Raw genomic sequence first — 26,352 nt, 5'->3', positions numbered from 1 at the left:
CTGGCCCCTTAATAGGCTCTGGCAGGTCTGTGCTGCTGTTGTGCAATGGAAGGATGCCTCTAGAGTGAAGAGACCTCAGCTCCCCGCGGTGGAGTTAGCCCTTCCCCGGGGGTGGGAGATGAACAGCCCACTGGGTGTGTCCCCGCAGCGTGGCTCAGTGAATACGCGGTGGGCAGTGCAGGGAAACGGCTCCAGCATTTGGATACTGAGAGGTGGGAGAGGCAGGTCCGAGGATGGCGCTCCAACACGGCAGGGGGTTGTCGTTCCACAGGTGTGTGCTGCTCAATGTGGGGACTAAAAGAAGGGAACGAGCGTCACCCCCAACTGCACTGTCTCCTGAGCGCCTGGCAAAGGCAGGGCCAAATCCAGCCTGGATGTCAGATGGCCCCGCTGCACCTCCACCATGTACAAAGAGGAGGGATAGGAAGGCTTCTCTCTGGCGCTGGATCCGTTTGGTTTCACCCTGTTGCATCTCTTGCTGTGTCTGTCCCCAGGCGGCTGGCCCACACAGCCCTGGTACGCACATCCCTTACTGTCCTGGTCATCCTGTTCCTCCAGGACGGGTCTCGTCGCTCTCAAACCAGCAAGGCCCCAGGGTGGCACATGCCAGGAGGGTCCATGCTGCTACTCAGTGCATGATAATTGTCTACAGATTAGACTGAAACTGATTCGTACGCCTACCTCTTGGCAGGGAAGAGCTTCTCCTGCCCTGCCTGTGCCTGTCAAGCTCCACAGCTGATCAGAAGACTTCCCCCAGACTGAGAGAATCCAAGATAAGGGGGAGGAGGTCAGGTTTTTAGGTTGGCCAGCTGGTCTCCTCCCAGCTCTCCAGAAGTTCTGGATCTAGGCTGCTCCTTGAAAGAAAGGTGATTCTAGCTTTTTACTAATTTGTACTACAAAACTTTAAAAATTAAATCAAGAAAACATCCCCAAAGCTAAGCATGTCTTCACATTAAACTAAGAAGCAAGCAGTACAGCTATCAAATCAAGGTTAAGCCGACAAATGAGTCTCAATGTTGGACAGAAGTTAAATCATCAAAATTAGTTAAATAGTCAAATTAATTACAAAAATCAACCTTCACAGTCGTAGGGTTGCCAGGTGTCTGGTATTGACCTGGATAGTCCAGTATTTTTGCCTCCTGTCCGGTAAAAAAAATTCAGAAAATACCAGACACCTGAACTGTCTGGTATTTTCTCATTTTTTTCCCAGCCAGGAGGTGAAAATACCAGACAGCTGGCAACCCTAATGCCCAGGCCCCTGGCTTCCTCCCTGGGCCCCGACACCCCTAGTCCCCTTCCTCCTGCCCCCATGCTTACCTGGTTCCGCAGGGAAGCTAAGTTCTGGTTTGAAAAAGAACACAAAATGGCCTCCAGCAAAAAGCCTAAAGACCAAGGGGAAGCAATGCCTTCCCTGGGTCTTAGTGCTCAACCTCTCCCCTGTTCCTATCCCTATTCTAACTCTGCACTCACTCTGAAAGGGGCCTTGCTGTTTTAATGATGTTTTATTATTATTAATTATTATTATTATTTTGCTTAATAAGTCTTGGAGTCCTTAATAAGTCCCCGGTGTTGTTTTTTGTTGTTTTTTTGGGGGGAGGGGTGTTCAGTATTTTTGGTTCAACCATTTGGCAACCCTAAGTGTAAAGAGGATTCTAAGGATGCGTCTGCCAGTTTGGTCATCCGTCCCAATCAAAGGGTAGTACCAACGTCATCCAATCTGTAATTTAGAATGGGCTAAATATCTTAATATTGAGCCAATTATAAACCTTCCTCTTAGATGTGTTTCCAGCCCTTTCCTTCTTCCCTCCTATAACAGATTTTAACAAAATACTCTGCTAACCCACAGTGTAACGGCCTTTATTTTCTAGAAATTACAGGTGACAACCACACTTCACTGAGTAAATGTACAAGACAATCTTTAGAGCTGGTTAAGCCTGGGAAACTTTTCTTTCAGGTACTTTTCCCATGTGGACCTGCTGTGTGTTCATACACACGTACGCACAGAGCCATGCTTTCACTTGCAGAGCCTAATCATAAAAAGGCTGAAGAGCTAGGACGTCAGCCAGCTAATTAAAAACAAAACCAGAGAAAAGAGAAACCAAAGACTTAAAGAGGCAGGGGGTTAGGAGCTCCTGCAGTCTCTTGAATGCTCCGAGTAGGAGCTGAGATTGCAGTCAGGGAGCCAGACAATGATATGCTATTGGCATAGCATTTGTCATTAACAGGTCTCCTTCAGATGCAGGGACTGACTGGTCACAGGAGTGCTTTCATCACAATTTCCTCTCCCGAAGGCAGCTGGTTCTGAGAATTTTGGAAGTTCGCTCTTCCCCCTCCAGTGGCTCCTTGCTCTGAAAGGCCTTATGGTTTGCAATCTTCACTTACCCTGCCTTGCGACACCTGTCTTGGGCCACTCAAGGTTGAGTTAGGTCATCCGTAGTGAGCATCAGTTTTGGGAGTGGCCCACTTAAGATCAGCAGGTTCAAAAATATTGGGAGGTTTGCATCCTGCAGGGACCAAGCTCTGGGACTCCTCCTGCCCCAAATCCGAGTTGCACACACATGAGACCACATCTGAGACGGCTCTGGGACCAGAAAGTTTGATATAAAAAATCCTATAAAACAGCTGATGACTCAGTGGGGTGGAGGGGAGAGGGACGGTCACTCATCATTCTGCCATCAACAAAATATAAAATAAACCGGCAAAGTGTACGACTGAGGCCAGCACTCTGGCAAACAAGCCAACCTGCAGCAAAAGTTCCATTTTGGAACCGAGCTAGAAGTCAAACTTTTAGAATCTGTCTCTTGAGGGAGAAAAGCGACTTTGAAACCGACTAAGAGACAAACCCACTTCAAAGAGAACATTTTCTAGAAGGCTGGTGGGGCTTCCCGTAAAAGTTCTAGACTCCCGACTCAGATGATCGGCTATTGTTCATTGTGCACAGCCGTGCTCTGGAATCCAGTTGGGAAACAAGCCAGAACTGTAACAATATGATCTGTTAATAGCTTAATTTCCTGCTTCCAAATGAACCATCCTTAGGCACCGATCAGATATAGGAACCGAGAGGTGGCTGAATGAGGGGTAGGAACTCGATCACATGCCTGTCCTAGTGACACACACAACAGGGTAAAGTTACAGTAGAAGTGGGTGATGTTGCAGTTTTGGTTCCTCTCCTTTCTCAGGCTGGGCTGGGCACGCCGCATGGAAGGGTGTTGTTGAACAGTAAATGATTCATTGAAAGACATAGGAGAAGGACAAGTGGGGGTTTAAGGGAAAGCAGCAATTAGTCAGCAGCTGTGACTAATACGGAGAGGATGGGCTAGGCGGTAGTCAGGAGAAATGGGACGGAGTGCACGCTGGTTCCTAGGGGTTCAAGAACTCAGGGGTTGCTCCTCCTCCACCTGCTAGGGTGAAGTACAGCATCAGCTGACCAGCTAGTGGAGCCACCTTTGGGGGCTTCATTCTAGTATTTTCCTTCTCCACCGTTCCTGAAAAAGGCCAGGTAAGGATCCTCCCCTCACTGTCCATACAGACTGGGAAGGGACATGACAACGGGAAGAGTTGAGTAAGCTAAGAAAGTGACTTTCGGAAGAGAGGAGACCAGCAGCAGCAGGCAGGTGGCTTCGGCACTAGTCGTGGGATCTGTTTTGTGAGCTGAGCATTGACCATAAGCCATTGGGTCAGCCCAGCTGTCTATAGTCAAACACCAGGGGGCTGAGTGCAGGGTGCAAGCTGGTGCCCAAACTGCCCAGCCGTGGGAGCAGCAGCTTCAGCCCCCGTGAGAGGAAAGACCGGGTCAGTCTGCCTGGCTGAGCCAAGGAGCAGCATGGTCTGGGTTGGCTTCTTCCGCCCAAGAGCTGGAGTCGGGCTGCGATGACGCGGGGCCCCGAAAGGAGGGGAAAGAGGCAGGGTGGAGAAACACAGTGAAAAAGCCGCACGAGGAATGCCCCAGGGAGCAATTGCAGCTGAGCGAGGACACAAGGGGGGACTCAGTCCCTGCCTAGCTCTGCTCTTTCGCTACTCGCTGTGTGTCCGGCTCCTGCCTCTAAGGTGCAGGGAAGCGGACGGCAGTCCCTCTCCCCCCACATGTAACCATATGCCGGGCTGCTTTACTGGGAGGCAGGAGACCGGGCGAGAGCCAACCCCCCGTCCCGGGAGTGGCGTCCCAAACTAGCGCCCGGTGCTGCCAACGCACAGTCCCACCTTTCGAGATGATCAGCGCCACCACAACCTTCTCCGCAAAGGCCGCGCAGTCCAGCCAGCCTGGGAGAGGCGCCGGCAGTGACTTGCTGGGCCTCGCGTTCTTCCCACCCCTTCGCAGACCTGCCTTGAAATAGATTCGGGGTCCAATCCTGCGACTGAGCCCACGGGGCCCTTTGTCTGGGAGTCCGGTGGGAGCAGGGCTGGGCAGGTAGCTTCTTTACCCCGCAGCTGAACAGGTCTGGGCACCCCCCAGACACAGGCAGCGGATTCCTCACAACACCCCCGTCAGGCGCCAGAGTGCTTTATCTCCCCCGACAGGTGAAGTGACGTGCCCAGGGCCACACAGGAAGTTTGGTGAGTGAGGAACTGAACAGAGGTTGTCTTTACACACCAGCACCCGTCTCACAAGACCAGAGGGGATAAAGTACGGCCCACGGGCCCGTGGGACCCTTCTGTCTGGCCCCTGGGCTCCTGCCTCGGGAGACAGTGCGGTCAGGGACAGTGCCGGAGGGGTGGATAGAGGGCAGGGGTTGAATCTTGCCACGCTGTCTGGGGAGGCACCCCCCCCCCCCCCAGTCTTCCCTACCAGCCCTCCATACAATTGCCCCGATGTGGCCCCCAGGCCAAAAAGTTTGCCCATCCTGCTATTCAAGTGGCAATGGCTACATGCGTGCTTGCTGTGTAGCAGGGTGTGAACCAGCGCCCCAGCTCTGGCTCTCCACGTCTCTCGTCTCCATGTCACTCCACTGGACACAGCCCCAGCTGCTAATGTCGCAAACCAACTCCAGCCGTAGCCAGCCCATGCCAACCGTATGATCTGAAACCGGAGCCTCGGTGTTAGCCTCCAGAATCGGAACTTACTGGCTTACGCGCTCCTGCGGCCGGGTTTGAAGGGCTTAACGCTGCCGATAGGCCCCTGGAGGGAATTTCAGAACTCGCTGGGCACCTGGCTGCTCACGTTACACACGTTTATTGGGCATCAGCTCTGCGGGCTGGAGGCATGAGGTGGAAACAGGGCCGGATTAAGGGGGGGGGGGCAGCCGGCCAGCTGCTCGGGGTGCCCACCTATAGGGGCGCCTGATTGAAGTGGTAAGGGGCGCCGTGCCCAGGGCGCAACTATGAAACGTCCGTTTGGCAGGGATTTATGCCCACGCCCAGAGGGGCGTGTTACAAAAGGGGCCACGGCATGGTCGCTGATTCTGCCGAAACAGACTCCCACAGCTGCCCCTCCGTAACGTGTCCAATCGGAGTGAGGCCGGTCAATCTGCTGGGCAAAGCAGCCTGGGTCCATGCTTGAGAGTCGCTGTTCAAGTTTCGCCAACATGTTTGTGTTCGAGTCCCCTTCTAGACCACCTGCCGTCTCGCCCACTCAGGCTCATCTCCCTTTGCGGTTACTGTCAGGCAGCAGGGGCTCAGCTGGCAAACGCTGGTGCTATCGCTGCAGCTTGCACTCCGCGTTAAAGGCCACACTGATCCCTGGGGGGCATCTCCAAAGTCACATGGAAAATCTGGCAGGGCCAGGAACATAACCCAGATTCCTGGTCCTGTGCCTTAGCTGCATGATCTTCTGCTGTGGAAAGATGCTGCGATTCAGCAGAAAGGCCTGGTTGGATTCAACAAATTGCCACGCACAAGCTGCAGTTTCTCAAGGCCTAGTTGCCATGGTGGTAGAACACTTGGGGGCAGGGGGCGAGGTAGCAGAGACGCTGTAGTGATCCTCGAATTTCCCCGACCTGAGATCAAGTAGGACCCTTGAGTGCTCCGCTGTTCTGTGGGGATACATCTAGACTAGAGTTTGGGGGCCTCTTTCAACTTAACTGACACCCAACTAGTCAGTACGATTGTAAGAACTAGTCCAGTCACTTGCTCTATATTTGGGAGAGTTTGTCTGTTTGTTCAAGAACTCCTCCTACTAGGTAAGAGCTAGGAACACCAAATTTGGTAGGCAACTTCCTCTTATCATAACAAGGTCAGGGTTTGGTTGTGCCAGCACAATGGGATGTGCCTGGAATGGGATGCGTCTCATAACACCGTACAGAAAAGGGACTGAATCACCGGGCAGGTGAAAGAAGCCCCCGTCCGGTACTGCCCCAGCCAAACCTCCCCCCCACCCTTAAGGCAGGGTAGGGGGGCTGACACCCCCCCCTAATTTGTATACGAACATTGCTGGCTATTCCCTTTGTCAGCGAGCAAGGGGAAAGTGCACGGCGCTGCATCCCTCATTCTGCCTGTGGAGTGCAGGGGGCAAATGAACCTGGACCTGCCCCAGCTGGGGGACATGTCCCCCTCCCCCAGCAGCAACCATGGAGAGGCACTTCTCACCTGGCCCCAGGCTGCTGCAGGGAGAGAGGGCTGGGTCTATCCTCTCTCCCCAGGGCAGCCTGCATCTTGAACCCCTCCTCCCCAGCCCCGCCCCAGAGCAATGATTTAAATGAAGCATGGGCCTTGTCATAGTATTTTCCAAAACATAAACATTAATTGAGTTAAGGACCCAGCAACACCAGGTAAATCTTCTAGGGCCACACATTTGTTTTAGGGTACAGCCAAGAGTAAACCATAAATATTTGTGTCTGGCATAAATGTCTGGGAGGTGGGTAGACGCATTGACGCTGGGGTGAACAGGCGCTTAGTTGAAACTAGCTTTCAAACTCTGCTATAAGCGCTACGCAAATCCCGAGTCGAGGCAAGACAAACAAGTTCCCCAGCACAAAGCAGCACAGCCGAACGACAGGCGCCTTGTGACGTCGAAGGAATTTTTAATTTTGCACCAATTAGAAACAAAAATTAAATCTCAGCGCAACGCTGAGTGCAAAAAGTTACAAAAACGGGAAGCCATGGACTGGGCTAGCGCTACAGCCCAGTGTACAAATGCAGGCGCCAATTACATTTATAAAAATAAGGATTACATCAGAGGACAAACAAGAGCAAAAAAAAAAAAAAAAAAAAAGGAGCGCAGACAAATAAAAGCCATCTGGTGTTTGCAGTCCGCGAGAGGTTAGCCTGCTAGGCCCTTGATACGGACAGATGTGCAACACCGCGCATGTCCTGCATACGGCCAATCTGACAATACGTTGCGAGTAAAGGGACAGATTAAATACACCCGATTCCGGAAAAAGGTCGTGACCTTTGTCCAGGAGGGCAGTTATTAAACACAAATTAAGGCATCCGTGTTCACCTGTTAACTGGCCAGACTGCATTCCCCATACGCTTAACCCCTCCCACCTCACCTGTGGTCTGGAACTCCCCCGTCCCACCCCTCAGCCCCATGCCACTGAAATCGGCAGAGCTACGCTGATTGGGACCAGCTGAGCATCCGTCCCATCAGTGTCTATAGTTAGTCTCTGCTGGCGTGTGCAAGTGTGTGCGTGTTGAACAGGCCTGATCAGAGCAGCGTGATCTCGCTGGGGGGGAGGGTCAGTCTCTTCTCGCGTGCGCACAGCAGGCTTTCCACGTGGGTGGCGATCACGCGGCACAGCTCCAGGCCCTGAGGAGGGAAGGAAGCCCAGTGGCGCGTTACGGCATTTTCACTCTGGTGACGTCCCCGCCCCCCGCCCCCCCCCAAGGCACACGATGAATCGCACTCCTGGGCTGGCCCTGGAATTGTCTGACAGCCGCTGCTCCTGCAATGGCGAAAGCCGAACCCTTGTCATGCACCTCTGTGAGAACCTGCGCTAGAGCACGGGCAAGCCAGGGCCTCTGCTGCCTCTGCACTCGCAGCGTGGCTGCCCTGGACCGATAATGGCGTCTGCCGGCAAGGGTGCAACGCGGTGCGATCCTGTGGGACTCACAGGGCCCAATCCTGAGAGGCACTGAGTGCGCCCCGCTGCTGCCGAGCGCCACCCATGCCTACTGCTGTCACTGGGAGCCAAGGTCACTCAGCCTGGAGGTCACCAGGGCCTGGCTCCAGCCATCTTCTGCTGCTCCTTCTCTTTCTGGCTGGCCCTTCTCTCTACCTGCTGTCCGGCAGTAGCTCCCTTTGGCGCTTGCTTGGAATCGCTAGGAAACCCCCCTCACTCTGGCCCGGCCCGTGGGGCAGTGTTGGAGGTGCCTTTTTCCAAAGCAGCCATCACGCCGGGCAGCCCCTGCTTCTACCATGTCCCCCACGTCCGGCGAGCAGTGCCCCCGAGCTGCAAACCACACGCAGCCGGGGCACAAGAAAGGACACCGATCAGCTCCTGACGCTGGCAGCGAGATCCTCGGAAAGGGGCCGTGGGTGATAAGGAGCCGCGGGTCTCCTGCTGCCCCATGCTGGGCTTTAAACCACAAGGCCACTTCCCCTCTGCAGCCTGCAAGAGGAACGGAAATTGCTCCTGGCACGGCCATAAAGCCCTGGGATGATCTCCTCAGGCCTCCGGCTGCAGTTACAAGGAGAAGCAGCTAAGGGGCCTTGGCTTTGGAGACTGATGGGGGAGCTGGTTACCTGTCAGGGCAGGATTTCATTGGGGTTTAGACTCAGGGGGTGCATCTGGGTGGCAGTCGGGGGGCCTGACTGCAGTGCGACTAACTGTACCGAGATAGATTTAACCCAGCAGCTGCGGTAACATCAGCAGGGAAGCTGCGGCAGCTTGCACTGCAGCGTGGGCCGATACTTGCGCAGGTCACCTGCACTGAAGTCTGTGCCCAGCTAGTGTTCAGCTGGCTTTGGCCAAAGGGAACATGTATCTATCCATGCAGGCCGCCGACACTCTGAGCTTGTCTCACTTGGCTTCCCTTGTATTTAGGCAGCTGCCTCCATGAGCTGGTTGTCCGAGCCAGCTGGGCAGGGAAAAAGCCAAGCCTGTGACGAGGCAACCCGCCTGCACTTACATGGTGTGTGGAGATACCGGGACTGCACGTGAAAAGCAGGTAACTGCTCACACAGACCGGCCTGCTTAGCACAGACGCCGCACACTCCCTGCGGGGGCTGCTGAGCTCCTAATTTATCTGAAGATGTGTCTCTTGCTTTGCTGAGGCGGAGCGTGTGGTCCAGGGGCACCGTTGTGCAGCGATCCCGGAAGAAACAGGCTGGGCTGGTGTTGGCTTTACTGTGTTTCTGTACCCTCCTCAAATACAACCCCCACATGCATTCTTTCTGGGAGGCAGCCGCTACCTACCATCTGCAAGTTTCGCTTCAGAGATCCGAGGGAAGGAGCCAGGAGAAAGCCGAAAGGAGACAGTAGGAAGAGAAGTGACATGGAAAGAATTAAAGGAGAGAAGGCAGAATGGGTCATGTGGAGCCTTCTCTGGGCTGTATTGGCCTGATGAGACATGCACCCTGGTTGTGTTCGATACCTCCCCTCCCTGAGTCTCTTCCTGGTGGGTTCTGTGCTCCCTGCAACCTGCTGGCCAGGGCCACTGGTGTCTTTATTGTGTTGTAATACAGGGGGCCTCACAAGTGCTGTGTAGAGGGTGTCTGTGGCCCTCTGGAGCACATCTCATAGAACCATAGAATCAGAGCTCATCGAGTCCAACGCCCGCTCGTAACAGGGCCGAGCCCAACTCAATCACCCCAGCCAGGGCTTTGTCAAGACGAGACTTCAAAACCTCTAGGGATGGAGATTCCACCCCTACCCTAGGGAACCCATCCCAGCGCTTCCCTGCCCTCCTAGAGAAATCGTTTTTCCTAATATCCAACCTCGACCTCCCCCACTGCAACTTGAGACCATTGCTCCTCGTTCTGCCGTCTGCCACCCCTGAGAACAGCCTCTTGGGAACCCCCCTTCAGGTAGTTAAAGGAGGCTATCAAATCCCCCCTCCCTTCTCTTCGGTAGACTAAATAATCCCCAAATCCCTCAGACGCTCCTCTTAGAGAACATGTTCTCCAGCCCCCTCGTTTTTAGTGCCCTCCACTGGCCTCTTTCCAATGTGGCCACCTCCTTTCTATAGTGGGGGGCCCAGAATTGGACACAATACTCCAGATGCGGCCTCACGAGTGCTGAATAGAGGGAATCATCGCTTCCCTAGATCTGCTGGCAATGCTCCTCCTACTGCAGCCCAATGTGCCGTTAGCCTTCTTGGCTACTAGGGCGCCCTGTTGACTCTTCTGAGGCTTCTCATCCCCAGGCCCTTTTCTGCCCAACAGCTGCTGAGCCAGTCGGCCGTTTGTGGGGAGGGACCATAGCAGGTCCACAGCCTGCGCTCCCCGCTCTCACCTCTCACTGAGGTGGGGGGGTTAGATAGGGAACAGTTGCCCCTGCTGGGCTCTCCCCTCCCCAGGCGACACAGAGGACAGTCACACCTACGACACCTGTGGCAGTGCCACCCAGTCTCCATGGGGCACACTGGCGAGAGGGCGTTGCCTAGCTCCAGGCAGGGGGTGCATGGAGTCAAGGACCTGCCAGCCCCTCCCCTACCCACAGTGGTGTGGGAGAGACCTTGCAGGGCAGTTTTCGGGGGCTCCTGGCAGCCTGCTCCCTGCAGAGGGGACCCAGGCAGGCTGGGCTGCATCCCGCCAGCCTTGCTGCTAGCGAGTGGGGCCATTCCGCCCACAAATCCCTGGGCAGCCAACCACCCAGAGTCACTAACCGAGTCCAAATGGCCATGCACGTTGCAGGGAGGTAATACGATCCTGCCCTGCACCACCTCCTGCCTCTGGATAGGGCTGGGGAGCTTAAGGGGCTCATCTGCCCTCTGTACCTGCTCCAGCTGCAGCTGCGTCACCCTCTGTGACACCAAGTCTCCCAGCATGATCTCCACGTAGGGGTAGCTGGAGCCGGCCGTGGGCCGCTGGGTCCGGGTGGACTGGATCTCCTTCAGCGAGAACTTCACAATCAGCTCCTGGGGCGGCAGGGCAGCTCCTTTAGACATGCACCCCCCACCAGGGATACACCCCCTTATGTACAGCCTATGAGCCCCTTCCTACCCTGCCATGACCCTTTATCATTGCAATCGTGCTTAGGAGCCAGCGTCAGAGACCGGACTCCACCGCGCCAGGGGCTGTACAAACCCAGAACAACAGGACAGGCCTGGCCACAAAGAGCTTCCAATCTAACCCTAGGACAGGAGACTCTCATGGATACCGAGGTGGGAGGGGAACACCAGGAAACAAGAACAGCTACCCCTGCCTTGGGCCCTTTGGGTAACCCATCTCCAACAGTCGTTGCAAAATTGCTGGGGCTCACGTGGAACAGCTTTGCACTGAGAGGCAGACCCAAGCTGGGGTGGCCACTCTATGGACAGGACACCCCCCAGGCCACTGGGCTTAGCCCCGTGGCCCGGTCCAACGGGGAGGGTCGCAGCGACAGCAGAATTAAGCCATTGCCCGACAGAGAGGAGGCTCCGGTGTCTCACAGGCGGGTCGCTGCCATGGGAGGCACAAGGCTGAGCTCTGGGGGGCCTCTGTGCTGGGGCTGCCAGGGCAGTCGGGAGGGAGGGGGAGATCTCAGCCCTCGCAGCACAATGTGGTGCTTTCACGCTGACTTCCAAATTGAGGGCATTGGCCCTTTACTGGCCTGGTTGGGAGCAGGTGGCTGCTGGGAAGCCCCTGGCCCCCTGCCAATCTGCCCACTGCCCGTCTGGATGGGTTCCACTCTCGGAGCCAGCCCTCCTAGGGCAGAGGTCACCCCAGTGGGCTACGGCCAGGCCGACGTGCTCCTGTCCCTTTCAGAGGGGAAGCAGCTGGCCCCCCCATGCTGGCGGGTAGCCCTCCTGGAGCCCCCCCCATGCTGGCGGGTAGCCCTCCGAGCCTGAGCCAGCCCACACGTACGCCAGGCCTTGGCCATCACTGCACATGGCATGTCAGGAGAGGGACCGGGCAAGGGCTGCCTGCTGCCCCCCACACCTACGTGGGTGTCCTTGTTGAGGAAGTTGAGCCCGTTCTGGTTGACAGCCAGGATGCACGGCGAGACGATGGCGTTGTTGCTGCAGCTCTGGATGTAGAAGAAGGAAGAGCCGAACATGGGGAAGGCGCTCAGGAGCCCTGCCCAGACAACATGCAGTCAGCAAAGACCTGCCCTGGGCTGAGCCATGTGGGATAGGGCCACAGGGATGTAAGGGGGGGCCATTGAGGCAGGCGGTAGTACTGACACTGTCCAGTAGGGGGTGGCATTAGGTCCTACCACCCTGCTGGTGGAAGCTGCTCTGGCCCCGCCCCTTCTAAACATCCTACAGCTGCTCTGGCCCCGCCCCTTCTATAGAGCCCCGCCCCCTCTGGGCTCTCCCGGGCTGTCTGTTCTGGTGCGAGGCTCTGCGTGGAGGCCAGCTGCTTGGGGAGAGCATCAGGCCCTCTGCAAGGGCTAGAATCAAATCAGCACCAAGCCTGGCAGGTGCTTCAGTCTAACTCTGGGGCTGGGACCCTCACAGCAGGGACAGCCCGTCCTGGGGGATTTCAGCTCTTTGCACCTGGCGGGGGCATCGCAGGGGCCTCAACTCCCCCCTGGCTCGGCACGCCCGGTTCCCCACACGGCACACCCGGTCTCTTGCACAGCTTCCGCCTCAGCCTCTGCTGCTGGCTTGGGAGTCGTTTGGGAAGCGACATTTTGCGTCGCTGACGAATGAGCAGAAGCCAGGACACCCAGGGGAGCACTAAGGGCATGGCAGGAACCTGGGGGGCACAGCTGAGACCTGCCGCTGCCAAGGCCCAGCCATGGTGTGGGGCAGCCAGGGGGCTCCTCTCTGTTGCTGGGGCCCAGGGCAGGCCTGAGCTGTTCTATCCCAGGCTCTGCCCCACCTGCAACCACGATCTCCTCTGACCTAAGAGCTCCCCAAATCCCGGCTCGGCCAGCTCCCAGCAGCGGCTCCCTCGCGAGCGTGGCCACGTTGCCCACCCCCGGTCCCAGCAGGGGCTGGCTTACCGAGGAACTGAGCTCTGGCCTGGTGGGCGCTCAGGGCCTGGACCTGCGGCATATGCTGCAGCACCATGTTGAGCCACGACTGAGGCTTCAGCGCCCGGCAGAACTGGGGCGGGACGTAACCCTGCACCTCGCGGCTGCGGGGGGAGGGAGAGAGACAGGGAAAGGTCACAGCCCGCCCCAGGCAAACACCCCCTGCCCCTGTCGCAGGATGGAAAACCCGCCCCAGCCATCCCCCAGTGCGTGCTGGGCCGCAGAGAGCCGGGTGCGGGGGAGAACACAGACCCCGCCCGGGCTAAAACAGCCGGGCTCAGCCCTGAGAGGGACCCCTCACCTGCTGGTCCCCTTGCTGACGGGGAGTCCCTCATCCCTGCCAACGGGGGATTCCCCAACCCCCTCCCAATTCACCACATCCCGCCTCGGTCCCTCCCACCAGTCGATAGCGGAGCCGTCTGGCAGGGGGGTGCATCCGAGCACAGGCCCCACCCTGCAGTGACTCACACATGCACCTAGCTTTGTGTCCCCCCTTCCATCACATGCCTATGGGGGGCCGAGCGGGCTGATGAGTGTTTCCCCCGCAGGCCGCCTGCCCTCTGCTCACTGCCACTTCCCTCGGAGCCGCTCTGCTCCTTAGGGCACTAACCAGAGTCCCCTGGTCTGGTTAGCAGGGGGAGTCAGAGCAGCTCTGCACCTCCACGCAGGGCCCGGCAGCGGGAGTCCCGGAGACAAGGGCACGTACCCAGAGTTCAGGCTGAATACGCGGCAAACCTTGGCTGGACCTGCCAGCTGATCTGCGCCCTGTTAGGAATTCAGTGAGGTCCAGGGGCTGGGCAGACCCAGGCGGATCGGATTGCAGAGTCTGCCTGCAGGCAGCTACGCGCTCAGCCTGGAGGACCGGGGAGGCGAGCCACCAAGCGGACACTGCTGCCAGGACACCCAAGCCACAAGGCAGCCTCAGTCCACGATGCTTGGTCCGGGACCGAAACTCCTACCTGAGTTCATCTTTCTGCTCATTTAGGGATTATGGAAGTGGAGGGGATTCTCTCACCTTTCCTCCTGCCTCAGGCTGCTCCCCAGGGGGCGGCGGCTTCGCACTCGCCTGAAAGCTGTGCCCCCCAGGAGTCAAACTCCAGGAATTCCCCGGCCGCAAGGGCCGTGTGGGATCTAGTTCCCCGCCACAGGAATGGTCAGACTCCGATTTGAGACCCGCCTTTTGCATCGTCTCATTGCGGGCAGCCACTTCCCCACGCGAGCGCCGCGCTGGGGGCTGTTCTGCGCCGTCGCCCAGGGGTTCGGAGCCCCCGGGTTCAGCGCCGCCATGGTGCCAGCAGTCTTCCCCGAGTTCCTGCATCCACTCTGGGGCTGGGCTCCCCCTGGGATCTCGCTGGGACGCTGGGGACACGGCCCCACTATTCTAGGCGCTGCAGCCAGCCGAGCCGCCCTATAACTCTTTCCCGGTGAATCGTGGGAGAGCTTGTCTGTTCTTGTGGGCATTCGGGGGACCTGTGGGAAGGCCTGGGAGGACTATCCATGCTCTTTAGCCAGCATCCTCACTGCAGATCAGCCTCAGTGGCAATGGATCCAGGCTCTCACCCAGCCAGGCCAGCAACCTGAGTCGAAGCACCACTACACTCAGCCCAGAGTGTTAGAGGTGGGTTAGACACGGGGTGACTGCAGTGAAGACAGACCCTGGGGAGGCCCATCAGGTCATACCGATGCCGATGCCACCTTGTCTGTCTATAGCATGTGCCCTCGGCGGACCTGGAGGCACTTTGCAAGCAATGGGGCCGGACGTATCACACGTAGGTTTTACAGCCAAACGAGATTAGGCAGAGAGCGGCTAAGTGACTCCCCCAAGGTCGCCCAATGAGTAAGTGGCAAAGTGTGGAACAGAACCCAGTTCTCACTCCTCTGCTCCAGCCACTAGCCGGGCTCCCCCCTCACTAAGGCGCGAATGCACCACGCTGAGACACCAGCCGTGGCTAGCGGGGTACGCCCAGTGCCGCCAGGCCCAGCCAGGGACCTACACGGTGGGCAGGTAGATGCTGTCCTTGGCTCGGTGCTGGAGGGCTGCCAGCTTGGAGACCTGCTGGCGCTGCTGGTCGCTGGGCTGCTGGGGAGGTAGGACGCTGAAGAGTCCCTTGAGGTAATCGGGCAGGACCTGCAAGAAGGCGCAGAGCAGGGCGGGAGTGAACGGGAGCTGCTGGGCGCAGGAAAGGCTGGTCCTGGGGTGGATTCGTTCGCACCCACAGACACCACGGCGAGGGCCACGGCACAACCCCACCGGACGCAGGCTGAGGCCCCGAGTCAGCAAAGCATGTAACTTCCTATGTGGGGGGGGGGGTATCCCCGAAGCCGTGGGCAGGAGGGGCAAGGGGACGGCCAGCAGCTGGCAGGACCAGAGCTTCTGGGCGACCCGGGAGCTAGCAGGAAAGCCTGGTGCTCACAGCAGGGGTCCGCCACCCCCCCAGCAGCAGTGGGGAAGCGGAGCAAGGCGGCCCCTGCTCGCTCAGCTCTCGCAGCGCATCGCTTGGGGGAGGGGAAGGGACCACCCTAGGGACCCCTGTTCCCATGGACTTCAGAGAGAAGTGTGGGCTCGAGAGCCTTTCTGACCAGATGCTTTCCAGACTGTGCGCGCGCACGCAGACCCCCCCCTTCAGGACACAGGCGCCTGGTGCCTGCAGGGCGAGGGGTGGAGGGAGGACGGTGTATGGCGGGGGCCCGAGGGCTCCCCTTTTGGCCATTGGCGGGGACACAGGGGAGATGTCACCACAAGGTGCCTGTGCCCCAGGACACACGCGTAGATGAGTCAGGGAGGATGCCCGAGGAAGGGAGGCACCTGAGAAATGCAGGGGGACCAGGGGCACTCGGGGACTGGCTGGGCAGGGAGACTGGGCCGGGGAAAGAGAGGGGCCAGGGGAAGAAGGTGGAGATGTGGAGGGAAAAGGGCAGCAGGAGACTAGCTTGAGGGAAATGGGCTCAGAAGCTCTGCCCACTAGAGCACACGCCCCGTCACATGCTGGAATGGGACCCCAGATGCCGGAGTCTCACCATTCCTCCACAAGCAGCAAATATCCCTGCAGCCTTCTGGCTCAGTCCCAACCCCTGCTAGTGCTGGTCCACACAGAAGATGACAAGCTGTGTCCCCGCTAATGTTTTCCATCCATGCGTAGAATAAATTTTTTTCTGTGCGCCAAGGCATGTGCCGATGTGCACCACCAGTAGCAACACACACTGCCAGCTATGGGCACTGTGCTAATAAGCCAGGTGGCACCTGACTCTCTCCTGGGTGGCCACCCAACCCCCTAGTTTCCAGGTTGGCGTGCTGACAACCTCCTATTGCAGCACTCCAGTAACTCTGGTAGCTCACGTGGCAGAGGTCTGGGCGACAGGTCTAAGGATTCCAACCCTCCCGACGACCCACATGGATGGCAATGCGAGGCCACGTGATGAGACCGCAGGGGGATTTCTTGCTTGTCAGTAAGCCGAGGAAATCGCACACAGCAAGTGACATTAAAGAACAGTGTTAAGGCTGCCAAGTCAAGCACACACGTTAGCGAATGCCAGAACAAGCACGTAAACAAATAAATACAAAGCACAGGCTAAATAACACAATACTGATAACTTTGTTAAAAAAAAAGAAAAGGCCAGAATTAAGGTGCTTTTGCAGCCTTAATGTGGCCCCCTTGTACATGCACTATAGGATACAATCTTTAATCACATGATCACGTCTTATTTTTTCCACAGGCCTCATTCAATGCCCAGGACGGATCTGCTCTGGGGATGAGTCAGGGCTCTGTAATGAAGGCGGATGTTGGCTGTTGGACCCTGATTTATTTGTTGCAGAAGTGAAAAGTGACCGAGGCAGGGGACTGCAGGAAGAGAAAGGAGGCTCCGTTGAAAGCTGTGCGGGAGAACTGGAGTCTATCCCCATCTCTGCCACTGAGTTTCTGTGTGATTCTGGGCATGTCCCTTAACCCAAACTTTTCGGAAGTGGTCACTGATGGTGTGTTCTTCATTTTCTCAGTGGCCACTTGACACCCAGGGGTCTGATGTGCAGACGTGCTGAGAGCTCACAGCTGCAGCTACAGTCAACGGGAGCTGGGCTTTGAACCCACAGAGCTAAGGGGCTATGAAAAACCAGGGCCAAAGCGTCCCAAATGGGGCACCCAAAATTAGTGGAAAATTTTTACCGGTGCCTCAGTTCCTCAGCTGTGAAATGGGGATTACCCCACCCCCACATCCCAGGGATCGTGTGATGATAAAGCCACTAACATCTGCAAAGAGATCAGATGCTACAGCGATGAGCTGCAGAGAAAAGCCCAGGAGGAAACGAATGGTTCTGTCTTCAGAGCTGGGTCTGAAGAGCATGCTGCAGCCAAGGCTTGCAATCACACTCTGGCCAAGGCGAAACCGAAATGCTGAACAGTTGCTTATTACATGAAAACCACCCCCGTGTGCACTGAATGAGGCTGTGTCCAGTGGGGAAAAAAACCAGTCCATGATCATGTTAGGAAAGCCTGTATCCTAATGCACGGGCACAAGCCGGCTGAGTGACAAGTGCACAGGGGCACCGGCAATTTTGGCATCCTCTGACTTTTCAGAGCTTGGCTTTGCAACCTTCCCAATGTTTTCCTAGCGTCATTTTTTGGTGTAATGTGTGTGTGTGTGAAACAGGAATGACAAGGAGCGGACAGGCCAGGGGTGAGCAAGATCCAGCCCGAGGGCCACATCCGGTCCACCAAGCCGTTTGATCCGACCCACAGCAGCCCTACTACATCCCCGCCCCAGGTCAATCGAAACGCGGGGGTGGGGGAATATGCGAAGTCATTTGCTGTTCAAAGTGGGTGGCGACTCCCTCTCCTCGTCAAGGGCGCATGGCACCTTGAGCAGTGGTTCCCAAACTTTTTGGCATCACACCCCCTTTCTGATTTTTGAGAAACCCGCGCACACCCCCCCCAATAGAAGCAAAACTTGTTGAACAAAAAAAAAAAAAAAAGCCGTTTAAGAGCAGAGTGGGTATTGCCCTTTTAAGGTGGCTGAGCAGACTGACGAACCAGCCTCTTTCTTGGGGGCGGGGGGACTGGGTTGCCTTGCACCCCCCCTGGAATTTCTTCGTGCCTCCAGGGGGGCATGCCCCCCAGTTTGGGAACCCATGACCTAGAGGGGGCCACCAGTTGCTTTGAAGAGCGAATGACTTTGTGCGTTGCCCCGCCCCAGGTGTTGATTGGCCTAGGGGTGGGGGAGCACACAAAGTCTCCTTCCTCTGCCAGGGACACACAGCAGGCAGCACTTAGGCTGTGTCCAGATTCAGGGGTTTTTTCGAAAAAAGTAGCCTTTTTTCAAAAAAACTTCCCCTGCGTCCAGACTCAAGCTGCAGTCTTTCGAAATTAATTCGAAAGAACGCGGCTTTTCTTTCGATGGCAGTAAACCTCAATTTACGAGGAAGAACGCCTTCTTTCGAAAGTTCCTCTTTCGAAAGAAGGCGTTCTTCAATGTAAATAGGGCTTCTTCAAAAGAGAGCATCCAGACTCACTGGATGCTTTCTTTCGAAAAAGCAAGCCACTTTTTCGAAATTTCTCCGTGCAGTCTAGACGCTCTCTTTCGAAAGAGGCTTGCAGTCTAGACATAGCCTTAGAGGGACCCGCAACTAATCACCTGGCAGCAAGACACCAGGGCTAACCCCAGTGCTCTGCCAGGGGACTTTAATAACCGCGAGAGATCGGGAGCTTGAAAGGTGGCACTTCATCCCACTTCCGCTCCAGGCAAGGGCGGAGGAGGAGAACTAGGCCCGCCTTCAACTAACCCAACAAAGCCTCCGCCCCGCTGGGTCGGGGACGCTACCTGGTTATAGTGCATGGTGACATAGAGCTCATTGTCAAATTTCAGCGGCTGGGTCCAGATGACGCGCCGGTACCAGAACATGTAGCTGCTGTCCACTAGCTCCATCTCCGTGGCCACGTCCAGGATGTACTCCCGCCGGCTCAAGGGACGGACGTTCTGACCTGTGGGGAGCAGAGGGGAAGGGGCAATCGCGCGGCTGTGATGTTCAAGGCCGCCTGCCAAGGGAAAGCCAGCTGGGCTGCTCTGGTTTTACTCCTTTACGATGTATCCCAGGCCTGAAAGGGTCCTGCCTCCCCTCGGAGACTCTGGGGATGGCTGGAGAACTCAACGGGGTATGCAGAGCAGAACTAGCGCAGGCAGGAAAATGGATTCTCTGCTGCTCTTTGATGCTTTGGCTTGTCTCCACAGCTACGTAACCCTCGGGAGCAGGGCTCTCTTGTTTCAGAGTCCACCCCGCAGCCCGTTCCACTGGAAGCAGAGAAAGCTGCCAGACTGGTCCCCGTCTGATGGGCTGTGTCTACACAGGCTGGTGTAGCCCCGTCGGCATCTCCCCGCTGCCCTTGACCCTTTGTAAAGAAACCGCTGCACATGCCAACAGGAGATCGCGTGCCCGTGTCTGGACACCACCTCCCCGCATGTTGGCTACAGCAGCAGGGCTGGGGCTACGCTGGGGGGGGAGGAGGGGGTTGGTGGTGTGGGCATGTCACTGGCTTGAGCAACATAGCTCTGCTGGAGGGGTTTTACGTGTAGCCTCAGTTGTCCGTCAGAAACAGGGAAGGCAAGAATGGCCATTCCTGATTGTTCTAAGAGAAAAACCAGGCACAACCCCCCCCCCCCCCCCGCTTTTCTTGTAAAGTCCAGGCCTTCTTTAACCTCGTCCCAAAAGGAGACATGCTGAGTCCGGGTTTCCTTCTGCAGGTCGGCCCTGAAAGCTTCAGGCTTTGGGGCACACAACTCCTGAGCACACTTTCTAACTCCACAGAGCCCTCACGCAGCTGGATGAATATGGGTGTCATCGGCCCCATGCTATAGATGGGGAAACTGAGGCAAGAGGCACTGAATTGATTTGCCCCAGGTCACAGAACAAGTCGAAGGCAGAACTAGGGTTAGACCCTACTAGCCGGTGTCTCTGGACCATGCCGCCCCCGCCCCTGGCGCAGATCCCCTGCTGGGCATCAGATCGGCCAGGCAGACTCTACATTCAGATCCCTGGGGCTCTGTTTCCGAGCAGAGACGTGTTGTTTTCAGCTGGTGCTAGCCCCGTAAAAGGCAGCAGAGGAGTGAGGGGATGGTGGGGCTAAGGCGGCGGGTGACATTCCTAGGTGATGCAGGATATGACTCAGATGTTATTTCCTGGCTGTTGCGGGCCCAGCCATTAACTCGCCCACTGGCCAACGGGGCTGCAGTGGCGAGGAGGAGACAGGGAAGTGGGGGCTCCCCGCAGGATAACACGAGCAATTTCCTGTCTTTCCAGCCATTCAGAAGAAAGCTGAGGCCAGTCATTCACACCTCTCCCCCGGCATCTCCCTGGGGCTGGCATGGGAGTGGGGGAGCTGCCAGGGCAAGGTGAAAATACCATCCCGCAAAGGCAGCACATGCCTAGAGCCGGGCCCAGGGAAGGGCAAGAGGGAAACTTGCTCCGCTACGTGCACTGTCCCCGTCCGGTGCCTAGAGACGCCCAGGCTGCGATCCCGGCACCGCTGAGAAAGGACAGAGCTTGGCAGCTGCAGCTCTCGGGCGCCTTCCTCCTCTCACCACTGCCTGTGCCTTTTCCTTCCTCTCTGCTCCTCTCACCCGGCACGGAGAGGAAGGAAAAGGCACAGGCCGTGGTGGGAAGCTCCACGTTTCCACCCTGGGAACAAAGGAAGGATAAGGGGGGGTCAGAATGTAGGGAGGTTGGGGCCTCCCCTAGTGGCGCAGTGGATAAGGTATCTGCCTGCGAAGCCAGAGCCGTCCGGAGAGGCCTGGCACTGCCCGAGGCTGCCCAGAAAGGGGTGGGCTAGGACCTCGCTCATCGCAGGCCTCACTCAATCAGACCCTGTTTGTGCCCGGGCAGCCCACCGGGCACTGGATCGACTGGCGGTTGCCTCGCATGCCCACTGGCTGTTAGGAATACGCTACAATAGAAACCTGCCCGTCACAGAACAGGGAGGCCTGTTCCTCAGGGAGGTTATGGGCTTTCCGTGCAGGGTTTCACCCCAGCCAGGAACGTGCATCACATGGGCTAAGCCTCCGGACACACCCACGGCTTAACCGAGATTAAAACATCCCTCGCACGCAATCCAGCCGGTGCGCCCTGGGCCGCTCAATTTCCTAGTCGTAGGATTTTCAAAAATGGTCAATTTCATGCTTTCAATCTCACATTTCACGGTGTTGTAAATGGAGGGGTGCTGGCCCCAAAAGGAGGAGTCACAAGGTTATTGTAGGGGGCTGTGGCACTGCTACCCTTGCTGCTGGCGGCGCTGCACTCAGAGCAGGGCAGCTGGAGAGCGATGGCTGCTGGCCGGGAGCCCAGCTCTGAAGGCACAGCCAGCAGCAGGAACAGGAGCAGCAGCACAGAAGGAAGGATGGGCTGCTATGGCATTGCCACCTTTATAGCTACACTGCTGCCTGCAGAGCTGGGCCCTCCGTTAGCAGCCAGCCCTCTCTGAAAGCAGGGCAAAACTAAGGGTGTCAATACCATAACCCCCTAAAAGAACCCTGGAACTCCCCTTTGGGCTAGGGCCCCCCGTTTGAGAAACGCTGGTCTGCCCCATGAAATCGGTAGAGTACAGGGTAAAAACACCCAAAAGTCCAGATTTCATGGCCCAGATAATTTGGTAGGGCCCTCTTCATTAGCGCGTGCTTGCTCCGTGCCTCAGTTTCCTCTCCCACCTGTGCTTGTTAACACTGTAAACTCTGGAGGGAAAGGCCTATCTGTGTGTGCCCAGCTCCCAGGACGATGGCGCCACTGGGATCTGTAGGCAATAACAAGCTGGGTGATGAATCTCTCTCCCGTGTTTTCAGTCATTTCCCTTCTCGGAATGGGGCAGCGTCTTGACCCCAACGATGGCCTGTACCATTGCTCCTCAAAGGAGGGGGAGCACCAGGGCTCTGGAGATGGGCCACAGAAATGGGATCAGCCAAGAAGCCCCCCCATGCAATGCATTTGGGACCTGAGGAAGCCAGACGCTGGTCAGCTCTAGCTGCCCGTCTGTGGGCAGGCAATAGAGCGGGGTGGCAGAGGCAGGCTGATGGGCAGGACGGGCGGGGTGGCCGGGACCACTTTGGAGGAGACCGCTCCCCGCCCCCGAGACTCACCTCCATTGGTAACGGCGAAGATGACATATTCCTCCAGGGCCTCGGGCCGATGCAGCCCCATTTCATCGCACATCTCCTCGATCACGTCCAGCGCGACCTAGGGCGAGGGAAAACCACCCACTGCCCCTCAAAGGCCGGGAAGGAGGGTCCAGCGCGGGCAGCACGGCAAATGGGACTTCCTGAAGCGACCCCCCACACCACCCCTCCTGTCGGCTTGGAGGGCCCGATCACGCCACAGGCTGCACTGCCGCCCAGGGTGGGCTTGGCACGCCGGAGCAGGCCCTGGAGAGGAGCCGCCGGGGAATCTCCGGTGGGTTCAGAACGTGCCCAGAAGTTTGGGGAGCTTTGCCTCTCGGCGCTGGGGCTGGGCCAGCGACCCCAGGGGATCTCTCCCCCCTCAGGCGAGAGCACCGCAGGCTCCGCCTCAGGGACAGAAGAACCGGACCCCGCCTTTGTGGGGCAGGCAGGTGCCAGCCACTTGGGGTTAGCCGAGGCTCCAAGAAAACGCTCCCCTCTGGGCAAACCTTAGAAACCAGCCGCATGCCCTTGCCCCTGGCCTGAGCCTGCGAGCCCCGGCGCTGAGCCCAGCTCTCGGTGAAGCCGATAGCCCTGACGTGCCCTCTCCCCACACGAGCGCTGCTGAGCTGGAGGGACAGCTGCCCAGCGCTGCAGCCTCCTGGCTGGATCCCACCGCGCACGGCGCCCTGCCTGGAAGCAAAGCCTCCCCCGGCTCCCCAAGCTTTAGGGCGCTCCCCTTAATCTCACTGTCAGGGAGAGGCCAAGCCCTGTCGGGTGCTCTCGGCTCCCATGCTCGGAGCTACCGCCAGGAGTCACACGGAGCCTCCCTCACTGCCCAAGCGGGAGCCGGGGGATCTGGGCAGCGGCGTGCTCCCATGCTGACGTACCGAGCACGTTTTGATCTTCAGGTGCCTCTCGATCCCTCCTGGCAGGAGAAACAGCTGGCGCTTCGCACTCCGGCCGGCCTGGGGGGCAAAGCACAGAGAAGCAGGCAGGTTTCCTGACTCTTCAGCCATCCATCGGCTCCCACGCCCAGGCGAGAGTCCCCAACCTTGGCGCAGGGAGGGTCCGTCCAGGGGACCCCGTTCTGCCTAGCCCAATCCCCAAGCGCTTTCAGGCTGGCTCCAGCACTCGGCAGGGCTCCCAACCCTCGGTTGGACACGGGAGGCAAGCAGCTGGTTTCACAAGGCACTCGCCAGCCCCTGGTCTGCAGACATGAGGCATGATCCTGGGGCTCTCTGTTCCCAAGTTCCTCCCCATTCCCAAAGGGCAGACGCCTAGAGCTTCCCAAAAAACACCTGCCCCTTGGGAAAGCCTTGTCCTGATGGGCAGATGTTCTGAACTCCCCCAGCTCTGGCTGCAGCGAATGGGAGAGGGAAACCAGGCCTAAAACAGCCTCCTCCAGGCGAGTTTCTGTCCATTCCAGCCCTGGGCCTCTGCTCTCCACCCCTCAGCCCTACCGCAGGGGTCACAGAGGCCGTGTTCCCTGGAAGCTGGGCACTTGTGCGACTGCTTAGAGAGATTCCAGTGCTGCCCAGCTGATTCGCAGAGCACCCACAGCCAGCAGCAGGTGTTTGTACTGGTGGTGCACATCTGCACGTGTTTTGGTGCACATAACAATTTTTTTTCCACACACAGATGGAAAAAAAATTAGAGGGAATATTGCACAGGGATGACATGCCCCATCTGCACCACCCACAGAGCCAGACACCTGCCCAGCCTCGTTCTAGCCCGCCTAGCTGGAGGCAAGGCACAGACAAATAGCGCAGGGGGAGGCCGGACAGTGGAGGCTGCTGGGGGAATTCAGGCTAAGTAGCCCAAAAAGCTGAAGGGACACAGTCCCAGGCTACCCGCTAGGTGAGCTGTTTATGACCCAATCTAGCCCTCCAGGAGCATTCACCCCCACGTGCCCCTCTCCCCCCCCCGGCTCACACTTAGGACTCACCACCATGGCTTTGAGCTCCATGCTGCTGGGGAATTCGCGCCGCCCGCCAAACTGGAAGGTCTTGCGGAGGTTCTGCGTGCAGGCCTTTGCGATCCCTTCGAGAGACGGACACCGGAGCCCCGTCAAAGCAGAGCCAGGCCCCAGGCACGGCACGGGGCGCCGGGTCTCCACCTCCCCTAGAGGGAGGAAGCAGGCAGCCAGGGCTTGGCTTTGGCTCGCTAGGAAGACAGCGGCTAACGGGGACATTCAGGGTGCGGAGGGGAAACAAATTCAAAATCGGGAGGTGTGGGGATCTGGAAGGGAAAGTTACGTTTATTTCAGACGCCCCCAAGAGTTGCCCCTGCCTCCCCCGTTTGCCTGGCTCTAGCACGGCAGAGGCTCTGGTGCGGTGACTACGATTGCCCTGCAGTGACCCCGATCAGGGATCTGGCCCCATTGTGCTAGGAGCTGTACACACACATTTAATGACGAGACAGCCCCTGTTCTGCAGGCTGCACAGCCCACCAGCCGCGCTGCCTGCACCACGCCGCAGAGGGGGTCGGTAGGGAGGATCAGATCAGGGTGTGAGCGTCCCCAGATTGGCTCAGGTCTCACCCCGGCGCCGGTGGGCCCTGCCGCGCCAGCCTCTGCTGGATGCAGAGCTGCGGGAGGCTGATGAAGCGGGTCCAGCTGGGATAATCTGTTACCAGAGACAGTTCTCCCCTACAGCTGCAGCCAGGGAGTTTGAATGAGGAAATTACTGCTGGCTGGGCGAGGGATCAAGGCATCACAGATGGGCAGCACTGCCCTTCGGGAGCGGCTCTGGGCCAGGCGCAGGCAAGCCCTCCTGGTGCTGATCCCAAACAGGGAGCTGCCTGGATCGCTGTGTGCAGATGCTGCTAATTCCCCACCCTCACAGCCCCGCTCCACTGGGTCCCTAGGCCCCATGGGCAGGAGACCAGCCTGAACCTGCTCTTCACTAAGGCTCCTCAGCCACACACAGCAATGGCAGGCGCTCGCTTCTGCATGTGGGGCGTGAAAGGGGGGAGAGCAGGATTCCAAAGTGAGGAGCCAGAACGGAGCCAGGGACAGGAGCAGAACAGGGCCTGGGCCGGATAGGCTGCTAAGCCGGGAGGTCGGGGTGTTAAGAAGTGTGTCATTCGTTGATCGTCTGGTCGACAAAAGTTTTGCCAACCGCACGTTTAATCGACAAGGGGTAACACGGCTAGCACTCGGTCCCGGCTCCTGCTGGGTCTAGCCACTACCCCCGCTGCGGCTCTGCACTACAAGCACCAAGAGCCAGTGCCAGGGTTGATGCCAGGTCCCAGCGCGAGCTAGGACTGAGCCAGCTTGTCAGGCAGCCTGCTAAAAAATGTATTTGCGGGTGTGTGTTGTGTGTAATCGATAAGCACCCGCTTATCGGTTAATCGTTTAGCCGACTACGCTATTACACCCCTAACGGGAAGCCAGTGCCATCCGAGGGCTGCAGGAGACACAGGTTAGCGGGCCTCAGTTGTAGAAGACCAGTGTCCATAGCACCATGGCCCAGTGCGCACAGTCAGAGCACGTCAGGCTGCGTCACCTAGCATGCGAACTGTGGCGGGCAGGCGCCTCTCTTTGTCCGACACTGGCCGCCCCGTGCAAAGCACTCTCTCTCCAAGCAGCAGCTGAACTGGAGCAGCACCAGTGCACGGTGCAGGTCACTGTGGAGCAAGCCATCAAATAAGAGAAGCCAGCTTGAGATTTCCCTCTCACCAAGGGGGAAACTGAGGCACAGGGCGGGGACGTGACTTGCCCATGGTCACTCGGGAGTTTGGTGTCAGAGCTGGGTCTAGAATTCCAGAGTCCCTAGCCGTCAGGTTTGAGCTTCGGCCATGCCCCTGGTACGTGGCTGAACCGGGAGGGTCCCTGTCCCTGCGCGCCGTCTCGACAAGTCAGAGGAAAGGGGCCCAGTGAATGCCCCGAGCTTTGTCTTGCTCCTGCTTGACATCTCCGCGCCTGCCCTGCCGCCTGGAGCGTGGGAGCCGCTCCGGACACGGACGTGGCGGTGACGTATCTCCACGCTGCGCGAGTGATGTCCAGCCGCCACGATGCCCGGGCAGGGCGTTTACACCGAGCCGTGGCGCCCACGAGCTGGCGTCAAACACACACGTGGGCACAACCCGTGGGGAAGAGGCCACCTCCCAGGGCGATCTAATGGAGCCAGGAAATCCCTGTGAATGGCTCCCTGCGCTGCACCTCGCCTTCCCTGTGCGGGATGGGCTGATGAAACCCGCCTGTGCCCCATGGCTCCTGGCC

The 26,352-nt window shown here is 57.9% G+C and overlaps 1 protein-coding gene across 1 annotated transcript in view; it reads right to left on the bottom strand.

The window, feature by feature from the left end:
- Window positions 1-7,460: 7,460 nt before the first annotated feature.
- MYO15A (myosin XVA) overlaps window positions 7,461-26,352 on the bottom strand; it is an 82,654-nt gene continuing 63,762 nt past the window's right edge. Inside the window, exons 55-63 of the mRNA XM_075899761.1 lie at window positions 24,076-24,170; window positions 23,018-23,095; window positions 22,113-22,209; window positions 18,813-18,973; window positions 14,996-15,129; window positions 12,972-13,105; window positions 11,964-12,097; window positions 10,816-10,956; window positions 7,461-7,684 (exon numbers count right to left, since the gene is read on the bottom strand). Coding sequence (XP_075755876.1) covers window positions 7,583-7,684; window positions 10,816-10,956; window positions 11,964-12,097; window positions 12,972-13,105; window positions 14,996-15,129; window positions 18,813-18,973; window positions 22,113-22,209; window positions 23,018-23,095; window positions 24,076-24,170 — 1,076 coding nt within the window. The 3' untranslated portion in view covers window positions 7,461-7,582. The remainder of the gene's footprint in view (window positions 7,685-10,815; window positions 10,957-11,963; window positions 12,098-12,971; window positions 13,106-14,995; window positions 15,130-18,812; window positions 18,974-22,112; window positions 22,210-23,017; window positions 23,096-24,075; window positions 24,171-26,352) is intronic.

This window comes from Pelodiscus sinensis, chromosome 16 (genome assembly GCF_049634645.1).
Source record: "Pelodiscus sinensis isolate JC-2024 chromosome 16, ASM4963464v1, whole genome shotgun sequence".
NCBI classification, from domain to species: Eukaryota; Metazoa; Chordata; order Testudines; family Trionychidae; genus Pelodiscus; species Pelodiscus sinensis.
The sequence above is the reverse complement of the archived record's forward strand: the minus strand, read 5'-3'. Positions and strand labels throughout refer to the sequence as shown.